Here is an 18,325-nt window from a genome sequence, read left to right as displayed (position 1 = left end):
AATTTTTATTTTCACACCATAAATTTATATTCAGGAAACTATAAATAAAAAAAAAATGTTTATTAGCCAAGTTTCCAATGATCTCCACTTCCCTGCAATAATGGTTACTTGATTCCTATCACATCTTGTGCAGGATTAGTACCTGGGCTGTACTAATATGGTTCCTGCAAAAATAATGACTATAGTAAATAGATAAATGTATTCCTGTATGGTTTTGACATGATAGGAATCCTTTGCATGGTTTTACATCAGATATAAAAAAAAATGATGCTCACAAGCATCTGTGGGTAACCCTCTTGAGCCACAAGTGTTTCACAAGAAGAGTTATCTTTCTTTACTGGCTGGTGCAGCCTTGATAAATCACATCTCAATTTATGATCCTCTTGGTTGTATTTATACACTGCCATAAACACTGCATTTTCAGACAGTTGCAGTAAATAGTAAAGGACATAAAATACATTTTTTGTATGAACAATTCTCTACCCAACTATCCAATTTTGAGATGCTGCTTCCAATAATTAAAGCCAAGAGCCACTAATTATACAACTACAAATTCTAGAATGTACCCATCAGTAACTTCCCCTATCAATAGGAGGAGAAGCTGTGTTAAAAGCCTCTATTTCACTCCCAAAAAGCATCTGGCTTCCACTCACTCAACCACAAATTATGAACTCACTACTTACGAAATAACAGATAAAGTTACACCCGATCATTTATGTATAACAACCTAAAAATCTCCACATACTCTTCCCTCCCCTGCTAACCTCCTCCACAGTCATTGCACTCATAATTCTGATTTACAATCTCAGCCATTTCAACAAAGTTCCACATTGGTTTAAAGTCCACAACATATCGATTCATAGTCAAATGAGGTACATGGATGACTGATGGGGTAGCTAGAAATGTCTCAGATGGCATTTTGGGGTTGCAACCAAAACCCCAGTTCAAGATTCAGTCAGGATTGATAGTAATAAGTCTGCACTTAACTCATGCTGCACTTAATGTGGACAATAGGGGCAAAAAGTGAAAGTATTCCATTCCCTTCCCACTTACAAATTCAGTTTGAAAATAAATATTAGCTGTGAGCACCTTGGCAACCAGATACATATTTTCTGGATTAGATTGAGTGTGCAGATAATAGGCATATTCCTCATGGGATTAATCATTCATTTAGGTTAAATGACCAGGATGGAAAATAGATATCCTTCATATAAACTTTACCCACCACATCTGTTAGTATCAAATTACACTGTAGCTAATAGTTCATTTAGATTATAGTTGAGGTAAATGCTTTAAAGTAAATAAAGTGATGCAAATACTTTGAGAAGCAGGGAACAGCACATGTAACACCTCCGAAAGCAAAGCTGCTCTTGGGCTGGGATTCTGTCGAGCCGATGGGGATCACACCCATCAGTTGGAGAACCAGGGAGGCCTGAGGGAATCAAATGCCTTTCAGGCACTTGAATGGCCACCGACAGGCCTTGTCTGCGATTGAGATCCCCCACACCATAAGCCTGCCTGCTGAGAGCTGTTGGCCAATGAGAGGACAGCGCCAGCAGGAACAGTGGCAGCTGGTGGCAATGCACCCACAAGCAGCTCAGGATCACTGTGGGATCCCAACCAAAGGTGAGTGAAAACAGGATGAGAATCGTGGGTGGGAGGCAAAGGCACGGGGGCTTTCACCAGCCACTCTTCTACCCGATGCCAGTTCCCTCAATTGGGTTCAGAATGCCTGATCGTGAGAAATCCCCCAAGGAAGGCCGCTGGCAAATCCAACAGGTTTTGGTGGGCAGCCTTCTGAGGGCGTGGGACAGCCATGCTGCCTCCATTTAATCCCTGAGCCACCACAAAATTGCAGTGACCTCAGAGACAGTACGTGTCAATTGGCTCATTGACATCCTGCGAGCAGCAGCCAGGAAAATTCCCACTGCAACGGGCTGCATTAAATCCAGCCACTGGTATCACTTGACCCTGGGTTAAGTTACTACATTTTGGCCACAAGCAGATTGCCTCTACTAGCCAGCAATAAGTCTCCAATTCTGGGATGGGCTACAGCCAGAATAAATAGAGCAAACCTGTCAAATACAAGATTCTACAATATAAATGGGACAGTGCAATTAGGCAAATTTCATATCAGTGATGTAAGCAAATCAGGCTGAATGCACAGGCTCAATCTTAGGCAATTGCTCCCCAAAACCCTGTATCCTATTAAACTGGGGCATAATTTCAGAAACCTTTACTTAACACCTATAATGCATTTGAATTTTGTTGGGAATTAAAGAAAACAGCATGGGATGATTCTAACCCAGGCTACTTAAAAGCAAACTGCAGTTTTTTACTGGCCTCCTGAAAAGAATCATGAAATGCCACAATTTCCTGTAAGTACAATTCCTGCCAAGACCTAGCAATGACATCAGTTCTAGGCAGCCATTTTATGGCTGGCATCAGAGCAGGCATTCATTACAGGATCAACCAGAAGTTCATCCAAAGTAGGCTGAATAAAGAACCTAAGGTATTCAATTCATCTTTCAGACTTTGTCCATAGATTACACCGCTAAAATCAATAACCCATGACTATCACTTCCTCCAGTGCTCTCCTTATCAGGCTGCCAAGATCCATCTCTGCTGTCCATGTCTTAACCCATCTCCCTCATCATTCACAGCCTCTACTCCCTGAAGCATCAAATTCAAAGTTCCTCTGCTCATCTAAATGCCTTGATGACAGTGCCTGTTCCTACATAGACACAAGCACAATTAAGAAGTGGGAAGTCATGGAATAGCAGTAAAATTGGTGCACTGCTTAGTGGAATTAAAAACAGGAGCCATAAATTGGAAAGTGCAGTTGAAAAAAAGTTACAGGAAATGTACCATATACATAAATGATATGAGTTATCTCATACCTACTAAATAAACATTGAAATAAAAAAAGTAACACATCTACAGTAATGATTAAACTTAGCTAGCTTTTCACAATGCAAAGAACCTGTAACCTATACCAAACCCCACTTCTACACTTAATTTTCTTATCATACTCACATATTAAGGTATCTTTAAGTCCCTGACAGAATTAAAGATTTGAAATGACGAGTTAATAAAATGCTTTAAAACAATTTAAATAAATGCTTGCTCACTTCAAAAAAAATCTAGCAGAAACATGTTATTTGAACTAGCCTGGTTCCACCCTCAACAAACTGAGCAGCAGCCAAACAAATAATTGCTGCTACATTGTACCTAGTCAGGCTGAGGCATGATTTCTGTGAATGAAGTTGAATTTTAACTCCTTGTATACCAAAGCAGAATTAAAAGAAGCCGTTCTCTAAATTTTCAAGAAAATCACTTTTTTGTCATGACTAACATCCCATTACTCGACTAAAGTATAATAGTAAACAGCAGAGAGATAAAATACAAACCTAGAGTTTGTATTGTTGGTGTAGGAAGATGCTGAATCAGACCCCATCTAATGTGTAGAGTTCTGGTAATCTTATCATTGGAAAGATATCATTGCTCTCAAGATGCTTTAAAAACAAGCAAGGTGATTCCAGGCATCAGTCATTTCAGGTGTGAGGAAAGGTCAATTGAGTTATGCCCACTTTGGAAACGCTGAAGACCATGACATTGTCAAACTATTGAAAGGAACCAAGGTGATCCACGCAAATTATTCACCATGAAGAAGATCTCAAATATCAAAGGAATACAAATTAAGAGCACAAAAGGAAGGCAAGCAGAACTAGGATAACAGAATTCTGAATGTTACCAAGAAAGGCCACTGAAGCAAATAACACTAGTAGCGTGCACACTGCAAGATACATCAGTTTCAAAGGATACCACAGAGGTTAATGGCCTGTTGTTTTCCTGAACATTGTTATGCTTAAAAAAAATGTTGCAAGACTTTACCTCAGCACAGCCCACATCTTCCTCCTCAAAATGTTCTGTATAGAAAGTGCATCCTTGAAAGTTAATCAGTTCCAAAATAAGACCTCAGGTACTTGCCTTTCTTGGGCAGTCCTCTTCCTTTCCCCATCCGTGACTTTCTGTCCAACATTTTCCCCTTCGGACTAGTGGGAATAATACTCCGACTACTTTCCCCATTATCACTGAGAGAATCTCCTCGTCCAGAATCCCGAGAAGAGTTCTTCCTCAAACGTCTCTTGGCTTTAGCCTTGAGGCGAGCTTCATGAATAGACGTCTCTCGTGATGTCCAGTTCCCATTGATTTCATTTGGCAGCATAATGGCTTCAGTTTGATCTTCATCTCCAGACAACATGTTACTAGTACTGTTGTCAAGTTCTGAAACAGCAAGTTGAGCCAGTAAGTCAACAATGGTGTTCAACATTTAGTAAAAGTACAATATAAAGTGTACTTTTTAAAGGTGGCGACTAGCACAGAAAAACAATTAACACCAGTAGCAGCAAACACTTGCACCTGCAAGATCTCTGACAATGTGGAAATCTCAACATAGCAAATTATAGACCCTACTCCGACTGGCCTGCAGTATGCATAACTCCTGTGAGTTACATCATACACAGATATTGCCTGCAAACTAGCATACAAGCGTTTGAAAACTTTGCTAGCCTTCACTGTACTCAACCTCTCTCTCTTCCTTCCTTTAAGACACTCCATATAAATTACCTATTTAGCCAAGCATTTAGTCACTCGTCCTCTGATTATGCTTTCGTGGAGCCCCCTGGGATATTTCCTACCTTAAAGGAACTACATAAATGCAAGTTGTTAATACATACCTTCCCTTCTAAGAGTATGATTATCTGACTATTTAATACTGCAGCAAAATACACAAATCTGTCAGAAGCCTTCTCGATATCATATTGTTCTTTCTTAAGCCATTCAACTGGCAATGAATTACATATACATATGCACATTTAATAAAGTCTAGACATGCAAACAGAATACTCAAAAAAAAGCATGTCATGTGATAGGTAGCCCATTTCAATTGTAGCCTCTCCATCAGGACTTATCTCAGTTTTCTTCATTATAATGACACTACGGTCAATGCTCATTTTTGCTCTTGCTCTAAGCTTCAAATGGATCATCCCTTTTCCATCACTATTCATAATGTTGAATATTCACATCATAATGTTGAAATCAAAACTCAATCTTCTACTCACTCATTCCTCAAACTTCAAAAGTGAAACTTATCAGTTCCTCTCCTCCACGATTTTAAAATCCAAATGCCATCAAATTGTCCCATCAAATGGACTGCTCTTGCTCTATTCAATCTTGGCAGCTTTCTAAACTAATGAGCTTTTGCCTTTTACATTCCTTTCTCAGGTAAAAACACACAATAGGCAACGCAGGATGGAAACATGACAAGTGACTACAGCAGCAGTAAATTGGTTCCGGCACAAAAACTATACATAGATTTATCTGCTCAAGTAAATTAAACCACAGGATGTACATATTTAGCAGTGTCATATTCAGAGCTTCATCTCTACCTGCTTTCATCATTCAGAGCAAACCTGAAATTGCATCATAACTGTTGCTGATACTTCTCTTGATAGAGAGGTATTATATGTTAATATTTAATGTTTTTCAAGTTGCCTGCCTATACTGAGGAAATCAGTAGCACTATACCGCATGTCTGGCAAAGCTGGCATTCACAGGCACCAATGGTACACTCTTAACTATGGCTGTAAAGCTTTGGTAGGTTCTTAAACTGGTAAGCCAAGGTCAGATCTTCCATAACTAATATAAAACAAGGTGATAAAGGAGCCACTTCCCATGACTTATTAATTAAAATGCTAGAACACCAGGTTAATTACTTTTGTTCTATCAAATTAAAGTGTGAACAACAAAAATGGCAAATTCACACCCATGAATGTCAAAATCAGTCTCAGCTTAAATTTTAAGGACCTTGTTGTTCCAGGAGGAACAGTACAGCAATCGGAAACACCTCTCACTGAGACAGAGTGGCAGGAGCAAAGGAGAAAGGCAAGGAAAGCAGAAAGGCAAAAAAAGACATGCAACAAGAAGGTTGCTTAAAAATACCAAAGGTAGCTAGTGGGGTATGAAAGAAAGGTTCACATGGCCAGATACACCACATATCAGAGAAAATGATTTGTAACTGCAGACTAAGGAATTCAACTTCTAAATTAAGCGTATTTCCACTGAATTATTGTTAAGGTAAATATCTCTACATTACTGCATAGCTCCACTTTTTACATTTCACATGCATTAAAACTGATGGTTGGAGACCTGACCTGAATTCTCACATTAATAGACACTTATTCCTGAAATCAGGATTGTTGACAAGGCGGTACGGGAACAAAACCGCAGAGTTGTAAAGCTTCCCGGTGCGCATTAACTAAGATTCTACAATCAGCTTTGTGGTGATTGCTGCTTTAAGGCCAGCCTTACTCAGTAGGGGTCACATGGTCAGAACAGCCAATCAGCACTGAGCACGAGGAAGCTTATAAAGTCTTCCTAGTCTGGAGAGTGAATTGTAGCCTTGCTAGAGATCTGCAGCTAATCCAGCAGCTCTAAATAAAGTTTATTGTTCAACTAAAGAAGCCTTTCGGTAGTACATTTCTACATCTGGCGACGAGAATAAATTATCCTTGCACTGCCTCTCTCCCTACAACTGAGAGTATCTCGTTTTAAAGAAGGAAAAAAATATACTCAGCTGGGATGCCTCTCTTTAGAAGGATCGACCCATTTGACTCCTCCATGAAGGACTGGACTCAATAAATCAACTGCCTTGGGTTTTATTTCCAGGCCAAGGAAATAGGGGAGAAGGCAAAGCGCAAAACAATTTTCTTGAGCATCTGTGGGAGTCAAATCTATAACCTTATTTGCAGTCTCACAGCCCCAAGTGCACCCAACTCCGAATTGTTCAGTGAGTTTGTGGATTTTGTGAAGGGCTATTTTCAGGCCAAACCATCAATCATTATGCAAAGATTCAAATTTAATATGAAGGTGAGGGCCCCAGATGAATCGATCGCAACTTATCGCTAACTTGAAGCAACTGTCAGAGCATTGAGATTTTGGAGCAACCTTGAATGACATGCTACAGAATCGGTTAGTTTGTGGCATGCGCAATGATGCCATTCAGCGTCAATTGCTGGCAGAAGTCTAGATAAATTTTAAACGAGCAATGGAGATAGCACTGGCCATGGAAAGCGCTGAAAAAGATTTGCAGGAGCTATAGAGCTTGCAAAACAGCACGTTTGTAGTTCTGTTGAAGGGTCACGAGGACTCGAAACATCAACTCTTTTCTTCTCCACCGATGCTGCCAGACCTGCCGAGTTTTTCCAGGTAATTCTGTTTTGTTTTAGCACCGTTTACTAGTTAGGGCAGGAACCTGCAGCCAGGTATGGTGCCAAAACCACAGAAGAATCCATGAAGGAGGGAATCATTCCCGATCACCCAGAAATCTAAAAAAATATACCAGAGGCAATCAGATAATGATCCTGAAGTTGAAATGTTATCAATGTGGGGGTAACCACACTCCTGAAGCATGTAGATTTAAGGAGGCCGAGTGCTATTACTGTCGCAAAACAGGTCATTTGATAAAGCAGTGCAGAGCCAAGTCCAGGCTGCCAAGTAACCATTCAGCAAAGACGTTAGAAGTACATAATGTAAAAGAGCCTGAAATAACTGATCCTGACATTCATTCTCTTTTTGATTTTAAAGCAGTCAAGGCAGACCCTATTACTGTCACATTCCATGTAAACAGGAAGCTTCTAGTAATGGAGGTGGATACAGGGGAATCAGCCACAGTGATGGGCAAGCACACATTTCAGTACTTGAGAGAAGGTACCCAACCCTTAAGCCTGGAGAGAACTTCCTCCCAGTTCCATAAAAGTAAAAGGCATCGCCATGGTACCTGTGAGCTAAAGACAGCAGTCAGCCCAGCTCCCAGTAATAATAGTGACTGAGGGAAGGGCTTTCTGGGCCACAATTGGCTAAAAGAAATCAAGTTAAACTGGTGCAAAATTTTTCAAGTGCCAGCAGGAGGACTGCTAGAATTGTTAAGAATTAGGAAAAATCAAAGGTTTGCAAGCGAAGGTTTTATGTTGATCCAGAGGCAACTCCCCGACTTTTTAAAGCAAGACCAGTCCCATATGCCTTAAGAGAAAAAGAAGTGGATGCTGAGCTCAACAGGTTGGGGGAACTAGGCATCATACAGCCGGTTCAATTTTCAGAATGGGCAGCCCCTATTGTCCCTGGACTGAAACCAGAAAAGACCATCCACATTTGCAGCGATTATAAGCTAACGGTTAATCGGACAAGAATTGAAGACTTGTACACAAAGTTGGCAGGTCAATCCTACACTAAATTGCATATGAGCCACGCGTACCAGCAACTTGAGTTAGATAACACATCCTGGGGGTATGTCACAATAAACACACACAAAGGCCTGTTACAGTATACACACCTACTTTTAGGCATGTCCTCGGCAGGTGCAATATTTCAAAGGTCGATGGAGAGTTTGCTACACAGATTACCATGGGTTGTAGTATACCTTGATGATGTCCTCATAACTGGATCAACAGAGGCCAAGCATTTAGCAAACTTAGGAGAAGTAATTAAAAGGTTTCTGGGAGCTGGAGTTCGCCTAAAAAGGAGAAATGCACTAAGCCACCAAGGTTACCTATCTGGGCCACCGTGTAGATGCACAAGGATTACACCCCATGGACAAAAAAGTTAAGTTGGTAAAGGAGGCGCCTCCCCCCACAAACATCTCCGAAAATTGTTTTTAGGGATTTGAACTACTACAGGTGATTTTTACCCAATTTATCAACTGTACTGGCCTCCTTGCACATATTGCTGAAGAAACACCATAGTTGGTGCTGGAAATCTCCACAGGAGGCAGCCTTAACAGAGTAAAACATCTGCTGTACTCCTCAACCTTGTTAGTGCACTTCGATCTAACTAAAGAATTGACACTGACCTGCAATGCCTCTTCATAGGCATTGGTGCAGTACTGTCCCATGAAATGGACGATGGCTCTGAAAGGCCAATAGGTTACATATCAAGAACCCTCTCAGTGGCCGAAAAAGGTTATTCGCAGAGAGGAGGAGGGACTGTCAACAGTCTTCGGAGTTAGAAAATTCCACCAGTACTTACAGGACAGGCACTTAACTATTGTCTCTGATCATAAACCGCTTCTGGGCCTTTTCAAAGAAGACAAGGCTAACCTGCCGATAGCCTCGGCAGGAACTCAGAGACAGGCATTAATTCTGTCCGCCTGTGAATACACTCTCAAGCACTGACCTGGGATACACATGGCAAACGTGGATGCCCTTAGCTGTCTACCCTTGCAAGAAAGTATCTCATATTCCAGGAAATTGTCCTTTTTTTAGACACATTGCCCATGTGCATGAAGCAGATCAGGAACTGAACCAATCGAGATCCGCTTCTGTCCAAAATGAGACACCAGATACTTACAGGATGGGTAAAATGAACCAGTCTCCGAGGAAATGAAACCATTTTTTTTTTTACCCGCAAATACAAATTGAGTTGTCGGGATGGAATCATATTCTGAGGAGCGAGAGCAGTTTTTCCTGTAACAGGCAGGAAACTGCTTCTAACCGAATTACACAACACTCATCCTGGCATTTCTGAAATGAAAATGCTCGCCAGGAATTGTGTGGGGTGGCCTGGTATAGATGCAAATATCAAGAAATTAGTCAAGCGCTGTTAACAGTGCCAACTGCAATAAAAGTTGCCAGCCACAGCCGCACTACACCCTTGGGAATGGCCTGGCTGACCATGGGTGCGGATCTACATAGACTACATGAGTCCATTCCGAGGCACAATGCTTTTGCTCACAATCGATGCACATTCAAAATGGATAGAAATTTTTGAGGTGAAATCGCCTCCGTTGCATGCTACCATCCAAAGGTTACACCAATGCTTTTCGATTCACAGAATGTCCGAAGTCATTGTTTCAGGCAATGGAGCCGTATTTACAAGTGCTGAATTTCAAAACTTGAATGGCATTCTAAATGGCATTAAATACATCTAAACTGCGCCTTATCACCCAGCATCAAATGGGCTAGCCGAGACAGCCATCCAAACTTTTCAAGTCAGGATTAAAAAAATTGTCAGGAGGAACCTTGGAAACCAAACTCCCACACTTCTTTCTTAGCTACTGCACAACTCCACATGCAATGATGGGAGTTCCACCAGCAGAACTGCTTATGAAGTGTTGTCTTCAAACAAGACTGAGCCTCGCATTTCCAAATTTACCAGGGAGGGTAGAGAAAAACCAAGATAATCAGAAAACAAGTCATGATTTGCACAGTAGAACTTGGAAATTTATAGTAGGTGAAGCCATAAATGTAAGAGACTTTGGTATGGTCCAAGTGGAATCCCAGGAATGATTGTCTGAGAGACCAGACCCCTTTCATACCAAGTGGACATGGAACAGCGGATCGTTCAAGAAGACGCGGATCGCCTGAGCAGCAAGGAGACACTTCCACAGTTAGTGTTGTTACGAAGGAATGTTAGAGCCCGTAAGCACCGAAATACCTGATCGACCTGTTACAGGCATAACTGAAGTTTCATGCGAATCAAATACTGATGAACTGCCTGTGCAAGAAGAGACACCCGTTATTACAGTTATTGTTCGTATTGATCCCGTAGGTGAGCTTCAGGCTATAGAATTATGCTGCCGGAACAGAAAACCTCCTCAAAGGCTTGATTTGTAATTACTGGACCTATGTATATAAGTGCAATCTGAATTCATGACAAAGTGCCAGTGTGACTATTTTTAAGATTTTTAATATTGTTTTCTATTCACCTGTATTAAGCAATTTGTTTAAGTTAGGAATGTAAAACAAATAATTAAAGGGGAGGGATGTGGTGATTGTTGGTTTAAGGTCAGCCTTACTGAGTAAAGATCACGTGGTCAGAACAGCCAATCAGCACCGAGCACAGGGAAGTTTGTAAGGGGTGGAGTTTTCTTAGTCTAGAGAATGCATTGTAACCTTGCTAGAGCCCTGCAGCTAATCCAGCAGCTCTGTAAATAAAGTTTGTTGTTCAACTAAAGAACATTTCTACAAACTTTTTATTTTAAAATTGCTAGAAGAAGTGAGGTCCCTTGACTGCTCAGCTGGTAATGAGAAGTAAAGACAGTAAGGGTCAGTCAGGCTACATTAAGGCCAGAGTAATACATTTTGTTTATGGACAGCAAAAAATTTTGTACAAAGGATACAAATTTCTCTGAATATTATGTTTTACAATAGACTTCGTCACTAACAGTGCAGTAAAGATAGATCCATGGCTAGATTGAAGAGTAATTTATTTATTTCACGTTGACTGGTCAAATTGCCCCATGAAATTAATTGGAAATCAATATCACCAGTTTAACAAAAATATCAAAACTTTGCTGAAGTTAATGAGAAACTGATCAGTAATTCAGATTGATAGATTTTCAGCACCTTCATATTGTTAGTCTTAGTGATTTCCGTGCTAGTCGATCCCTGCAATACACACTGTTTAAACCCTATCAAATATCAGAAAAGATTAAAATAAATATTAGAAATAATTTTATGGGGTGAGGTGATGCTGACATTCACTTTTTAGTGCTCAGTTATATTTTTGTCTTGAAGGTTTTCTTGTCTCCTTGTGAATCCTGAAATCCAGCTGAGGATGTGGATTTCTGTTGGCACCTGCAAAAGTCAAGCATGTTATAGTGCAATCAGTTGTCTCCTACTTGTTTACTGTGAGTTCACAAACTCAGCTTGGTTTTCAGAGGTAAAAGACTACCAGCTCAGTTACAGAATGACACTTGTAGGAATGAAGGTAATTGGCCTCAACACTCTGTGCTATGGATCTGGAAGATAGAAAGGTGGTATCTAGTAGGACCTGTGGAAGGTCTTTGAGGGTAGAAATAGGTTTGGCTGTCATGGCCACATCATTTAATAGTTTGTTGATGCTTCCTGCCTAATTACATGTGAAAAATGCTGGACATAGAACTGTACCTGTAACTCAGCACCTTCAGAGAGGAGGTCCAAAGGGAGTGTTTTTTTGGGGAGGGGAGGTGGAAGACAAAGCATTTTGGGAATGAGTGGAGGATGTGGCAGACTTCCCAGTGTTTTTCAATGAGGTTGAGGCCCATATTCAAAAAAGCACAGCTCTTTATAAACCCCAAAAGTAGAATAGCATTTATTTAAATAGTTCATTTAATTAAAAAGCAGAGGCTTAAAAAAATTAGCTTATTTTCATGACCAATGTTACAGTAGAATTAGAATATTAGCCAGTTGGGAGTTACGTAGAGTTCTTATTTGGACACTTCAGAATAGTGATTTGAAGTGTGCAAAACAGTTTGGTTGTTGCACAATCAGGATACATAAAGTTTGGTCTCTGGCCAACAAGGATTGGATAAATCTGCATGCTAACAGCACCGCTGCTACTAAATTCTGAGTTCATAAAAGGCTACTAAAGGTTATAAACCAAATGAAGACAGAAGATCATCCCCATTTGGGAATTCTTCCAACACAATTTTATAACCATAAGAATGGCTTTGAAGCTTATCTCACTGAACCCCTTACAGGTGGTAGTAAGGAGAGTAGAAGCACATGTCAGCTGCTGCAATAGCAGCCTGAAACAGGAAAACATGGCTCTTTAACTGGTAGAAAATTTGAATATCACTGCACTGTGATGGCCATTTTAAAAAGTTTTGTAATGTTCTTTTAGACATTTTATGAATAAAGTATATTTTTGCAAAAAAAAAAGGCTCCAATTGGAATGCCAGCCACATACGGAAATTTTGCAAGTTACATAACAGTTTTTCAAAGTGAAGACATATAAAATTAAATGAAATCTCTAGTCATTATTGAGATCAGCATAGTAACAATCCTTTGGAGAGCTGTCGAAACAGCCACTCCCTGGCTAAGAATGCAAGAAAGCTGTTAATTTAACAAAATGTTGCAACACATTGCACTACTTTCACTATTTATATGGGATGAATCATGCACTCTGCTGCAAAAAGGCAGAAAAGACAAAGTGCTTCATTGACAGAAGTTGGAAAGTTGAAGGGAGGGGGGAAAAGGGAAAATAAACAAGTAGGAGACAACTGATTGCACTATAACATGCTTGACTTTTGCAGGTGCCAACAGAAATCCACATCCTCAGCTGGAATTCAGGATTCACAAGGAGACAAGAAAACCTTCAAGACAAAAATATAGCTGAGCACTAAAAAGTGAATGTCAGCATCACCTCACCCCATAAAATTATTTCTAATATTTATTTTAATCTTTTCTGATATCTGATAAGGTTTAAACAGGGATCAACTAGCACGGAAATCACGAAGACCAACAATATGAGGGAGCTGAAAATCTATCAAGCTGAATCACTGATCGGTTTCTCATTAACTTCAGCAAAGTTTTGATATTTTTGTTAACCTGGTGATGTTGATTTCCAATTAATTTCATGGGGCAATTTGACCAGTCAACGTGAAATAAATAAATTACTCTTCAATCTAGCCATGGATCTATCTTTACTGCACTGGTAGTGACGAAGCCAATTGTAAAACGTAATATTCAGAGAAATTTATGGAGAAATTTCAAATTACTCTCAAATGAGACAGCCTACATTTGTATAGCTATAAGCACTAAAAAAATGTCCCAATATGTTGCACAGAAATCTAAACAAACAAAAATGTACAGAGACAAAGGGAGTCAAATGTTGGGAGGGTTAACAAAAAGCTTGGTCAAAGAGATGGGCTTTAAGGAGCATGTTAAAGGAGGTGAAGATGGAAGCAGAAACGTTTAGAAAGGAAAACACAGAACTTAGAGCCGAAACAACCAAAAGCTCAGCTGCCAAGGGCACGTTCAGGAAGACTGCAGTGTTTGTGAAGGGCTGTAAAGCTAGAATAGGTTAGAGAGAGATAGGGAGGGACCAAACTACAAAGTAATTTAAATAAGGGTGAGAATGTTAACCATGGTCTCTGGGGACTATGAGACAATGTCAGGCAGAAAGCATGGGGGTGGGGGAGGGGGGGGGTGCAGAAATAGGTGAATAGAATTTGGTGCAAATCATTGGGACAGTTGGGTCTGGAGGTACCAAAATATGGATTTTAGGGGGGCCGGAAAAGGAAGATTATGGTTTCTAAATTTCCAATGTTTCGCCAGAGAAAACTGGCCTGGATGTCAGGAAAGCAGACTGGCAATGCATAGGAAAGATCAACAGAACAAGAATGAAATTAGCTTTAAAAGACCCATCTCTGTGCCACATTTTAAAAATGGTTAGAAGGCCCATCACTCACCCTGGTTAGTCCCACCATTTATCCCACAGTGATAGACATTAACGCCGTCACTACCACACACCTGCTGGGAAAAGAACTGCAGGTGCACAACAACACCGACGTGGTGTGTTACATCCAATTACATCGAAAATGGTCCAACAAGAGGCATTTTAAATAAAACTTATTTGGAAAAATTTGAACAGTGAAATCTCAATCGCACCACCAATAAAAGTGACAGCCTAGCTCGGTTAGTTGTAGACTCAAGCCGAACTTCAGGAATTGGAATTGAGGTAGAGCTGCATGGTTGGAGGTGAGCCCAGTTTACCTATTCCAGAGATTCAGGTTGACATTGAATAATACAAACACAAAAACATGCTGGAAAAAGCAGGTCTGACAGCATCTGCGGAGAGAAATACAGAGTTAATGCTTCAAATCCGTTTGACTATTCTTCATACAGACTCGAAACATTAACTCTGTCTTTCTCTCCACAGATGCTGTCACAGACCTGCTGAGTTTTTCCAGCATTCCTTGTTTTTGTTCCAGATTTCCAGCATCTGCAGTATTTTACCTTTATGACATTGAATAATACTGTGTAGTCTTTAAAGAGGGAGCACCGAATACTCTGGAGAGCAAACCTCCTTCAGCCAAAGCCACAAAATAACCCTGAAGTCATTTACTGCCATCTGTAAAACAACTATTGCATTCATCCACCCATCCAGGTACTGCACTTCAAAATAAAGCGTCAAGTTATTCATTACGCAGAGATGCATTCAAAAACAAGGTGGCTTTCACTCCTACAGATGCCAAATAAACAACTTCTTGAGTTATACGTAAAGCAGCAAGGTCACCAGGGTAGTTTAGCAAAGACCATTTTAAATCTTAAAAGAAAAGTTTACTGAAATAAATGAACGCCAACTTGAGCGGCCGGGATGAGTTCACAACTTGTTATAGTTTAAAATCATCATGGGTCAAAACAGAAGTAGCGCACGTGCAATCGCACAGCCGATTAAAGTGCAAAAGCAAATCAATAGTCGCAACATCCTCGAAAACAAAAAGTGGTCGCCCCAAAAATAAAAACATTTACAAGTTCTTATAACTACCCAGCCCACTGTACATATTGGGGAAGGAATAAACCAAATACCAATGGCTCCGCCACAGCACATGCTCATGCAAAGTGTTTCTCTGAAACTTTACTTACTTCTGAAGAAATAATAGCATCACATACATTGTGGGGGAGAGAGAGGGGGTATCAATACATCACATACATTGTGGGGGAGAGAGAGGGGGGATCAATACATCACATACATTGTGGGGGAGAGGGGGGATCAATACATCACATACATTGTGGGGGGGGAGAGAGGGGAGATCAATACATCACATACATTGTGGGGGGGGGAGAGAGGGGGGATCAATACATTACATACATTGTGGGGGAGAGAGGGATCAATACATCACATACATTGTGGGGGAGAGAGGGATCAATACATCACATAATTTGTGGGGGAGAGGGGGGGATCAATACATTACATACATTGTGGGGGAGAGGGGGGGATCAATACATTACATACATTGTGGGGGAGAGGGGGGGATCAATACATTACATACATTGTGGGGGAGAGGGGGGGATCAATACATTACATACATTGTGGGGGAGAGAGAGGGATCAACACATCACATACATTGTGGGGGAGAGAGAGGGATCAATACATCACATACATTGTGGGGGGGAGAGAGGGATCAACACATACATACATTGTGGGGGAGAGAGAGGGATCAATACATCACATACATTGTGGGGGAGAGAGAGGGATCAACACATCACATACATTGTGGGGGAGAGAGAGGGATCAATACATCACATACATTGTGGGGGAGAGAGAGGGATCAACACATCACATACATTGTGGGGGAGAGAGAGGGATCAATACATCACATACATTGTGGGGGAGAGAGAGGGATCAATACATCACATACATTGTGGGGGAGAGAGAGGGATCAATACATCACATACATTGTGGGGGGGAGAGAGGGATCAATACATCACATACATTGTGGGGGGGAGAGAGGGATCAATACATCACATACATTGTGGGGGGGAGAGAGGGATCAATACATCACATACATTGTGGGGGGGAGAGAGGGATCAACACATCACATACATTGTGGGGGAGAGAGAGGGATCAATACATCACATACATTGTGGGGGGGAGAGAGGGATCAATACATCACATACATTGTGGGGGGGAGAGAGGGATCAATACATCACATACATTGTGGGGGGGAGAGAGGGATCAATACATCACATACATTGTGGGGGGGAGAGAGGGATCAACACATCACATACATTGTGGGGGGGAGAGAGGGATCAACACATCACATACATTGTGGGGGGGAGAGAGGGATCAACACATCACACCGCCTAACAAAAATACTTCACCTTCCCGAAGAGATGCAATTAGGGTAAAATACAAGGGGGGAAAAAAAAAATAACTTTTAAAAACCAAACCAGGCGTTTGCCTTGCACATCCTGAGCACGATTCCTTTTCTACTTAAAAACTAGACACGATGCAAACCCGACTAAAACCGTGACCCCAGCGGCCGAAGTCTCAGACTCACAAGTTACCTGCTGGAGAGCTGCTGAATTTCGCCTCTGCCTCTGTTGCCATGTTGACGTGGGTGGGTGGGGGTGAGGGGTGAGAGGGGAGGGGGTGGGTGAGGGTGAGGGGGGTGAGGGGTGAGAGGGGAGGGGGTGGGTGAGGGTGAGGGGGGTGAGGGGGGTGAGGGGTGAGAGGGGGTGGGTGAGGGTGAGGGGGGTGAGGGGTGAGAGGGGAGGGGGTGGGTGAGGGTGAGGGGGGTGAGGGGTGAGAGGGGAGGGGGTGGGTGAGGGTGAGGGGGGTGAGGGGTGAGAGGGGAGGGGGGGGTGAGGGGTGAGAGGGTGGGTGAGGGGTGAGAGGGGAGGGGGTGGGTGAGGGTGAGGGGGGTGAGGGGTGAGAGGGGAGGGGGTGGGTGAGGGTGAGGGGTGAGAGGGGAGGGGGTGGGTGAGGGTGAGGGGGGTGAGGGGTGAGAGGGGAGGGGGTGGGTGAGGGTGAGGGGGGTGAGGGGTGAGAGGGGAGGGGGTGGGTGAGGGTGAGGGGGGTGAGGGGTGAGAGGGGAGGGGGTGGGTGAGGGTGAGGGGGGTGAGGGGTGAGAGGTGAGGGGGGTGAGGGGGTGAGGGGGGGGGGGGGGAGGAGGGGGTTGGAGTCCAAGGGTTGACCTTTGGGTGAGGGATGTTCCTCCGGGATGGCTCCCGCTGCCCCTCTGGCCCGCTCCGCTCTGTCCCCCGCTCTCCCCACCCCCACCCCCACCCCCCGCAGCGGCTCCAATTAAACGAAAACAAACCCGTTGTTCCGCCCGAGCCGGGGGAGGGGGAGGGGGAGGGGGGGAGGGGGATGAAATGAAATGTTCAGTGATTCGGGCACGGCCGCCTTTTTTTTTTCTCTCCCGTCCCCTTTATGTATGAATATGTATTTTAAATAGATAATTAAAGGACCGGGGGGAAGTTGAAGGGGGAGGGGGAGGGTGGGGGGAAAGAGTGGGGAATATCCCGGGCTCTTGGCTGCGAGACTCTCCAATCTCATCAGCCGCTTCCCCGAACCCGATCTCCCGTCGACTCAACGCCTTCCAGTCGCTTCGATTTGTTTTTCCTGCCCCCCGCCCCGCCCCGCCCCGCCCCGCGACCTCAGGTCACGTGGGCAGCAACAGCGTTGTTCATTCGTCGCCGCCGCCGCCGCGCATCGGACCAATTGCGGCAAGGCCTAGACCGGAGTACGCCCACCACACCTTTCCCCCCCCCCCCCCCCCCTCCCCCAGCGACCAATCAGCGCCCGTCAGTGGTCCAGGGAACAAAAACAAAAATAAGGGTGAAGACATCTTTAGCCCCTCCCTCCTCCCCTCGCCCCGCCCCCTCCCCCTCCCCCCTCCTCCACCTCCTCATCACTTCCCCACCGGGTTTATTGTCTCAGTGCTGCCACCTAGGCTGGATGATTCGCCAGCGCCGCACTGCAAGTGAAGGGGTGGTTGGCCAGGACAAGTTGGAAAGGATGTTGCCAAAGCCCAGGGGATCTTGGGCTTTGTAAG

At 42.9% G+C, this 18,325-nt stretch overlaps 1 protein-coding gene across 1 annotated transcript in view; it reads right to left on the bottom strand.

Annotated features, from left to right (window-relative positions):
- pdcd4b (programmed cell death 4b) overlaps positions 1–16,925 on the bottom strand; it is a 46,568-nt gene extending 29,643 nt beyond the window's left edge. The window contains exons 1-2 of the mRNA XM_041209340.1: positions 16,833–16,925; positions 3,991–4,287 (exon numbers count right to left, since the gene is read on the bottom strand). Coding sequence (XP_041065274.1) covers positions 3,991–4,287; positions 16,833–16,875 — 340 coding nt within the window. The 5' untranslated portion in view covers positions 16,876–16,925. The remainder of the gene's footprint in view (positions 1–3,990; positions 4,288–16,832) is intronic.
- Between the last annotated feature and the right edge of the window lie 1,400 nt (positions 16,926–18,325).

This window comes from Carcharodon carcharias, chromosome 17 (genome assembly GCF_017639515.1).
Source record: "Carcharodon carcharias isolate sCarCar2 chromosome 17, sCarCar2.pri, whole genome shotgun sequence".
NCBI lineage: Eukaryota > Metazoa > Chordata > Chondrichthyes > Lamniformes > Lamnidae > Carcharodon > Carcharodon carcharias.
Note: the sequence above shows the minus strand (reverse complement) of the source record. Positions and strands in the feature narration are given on the sequence as shown.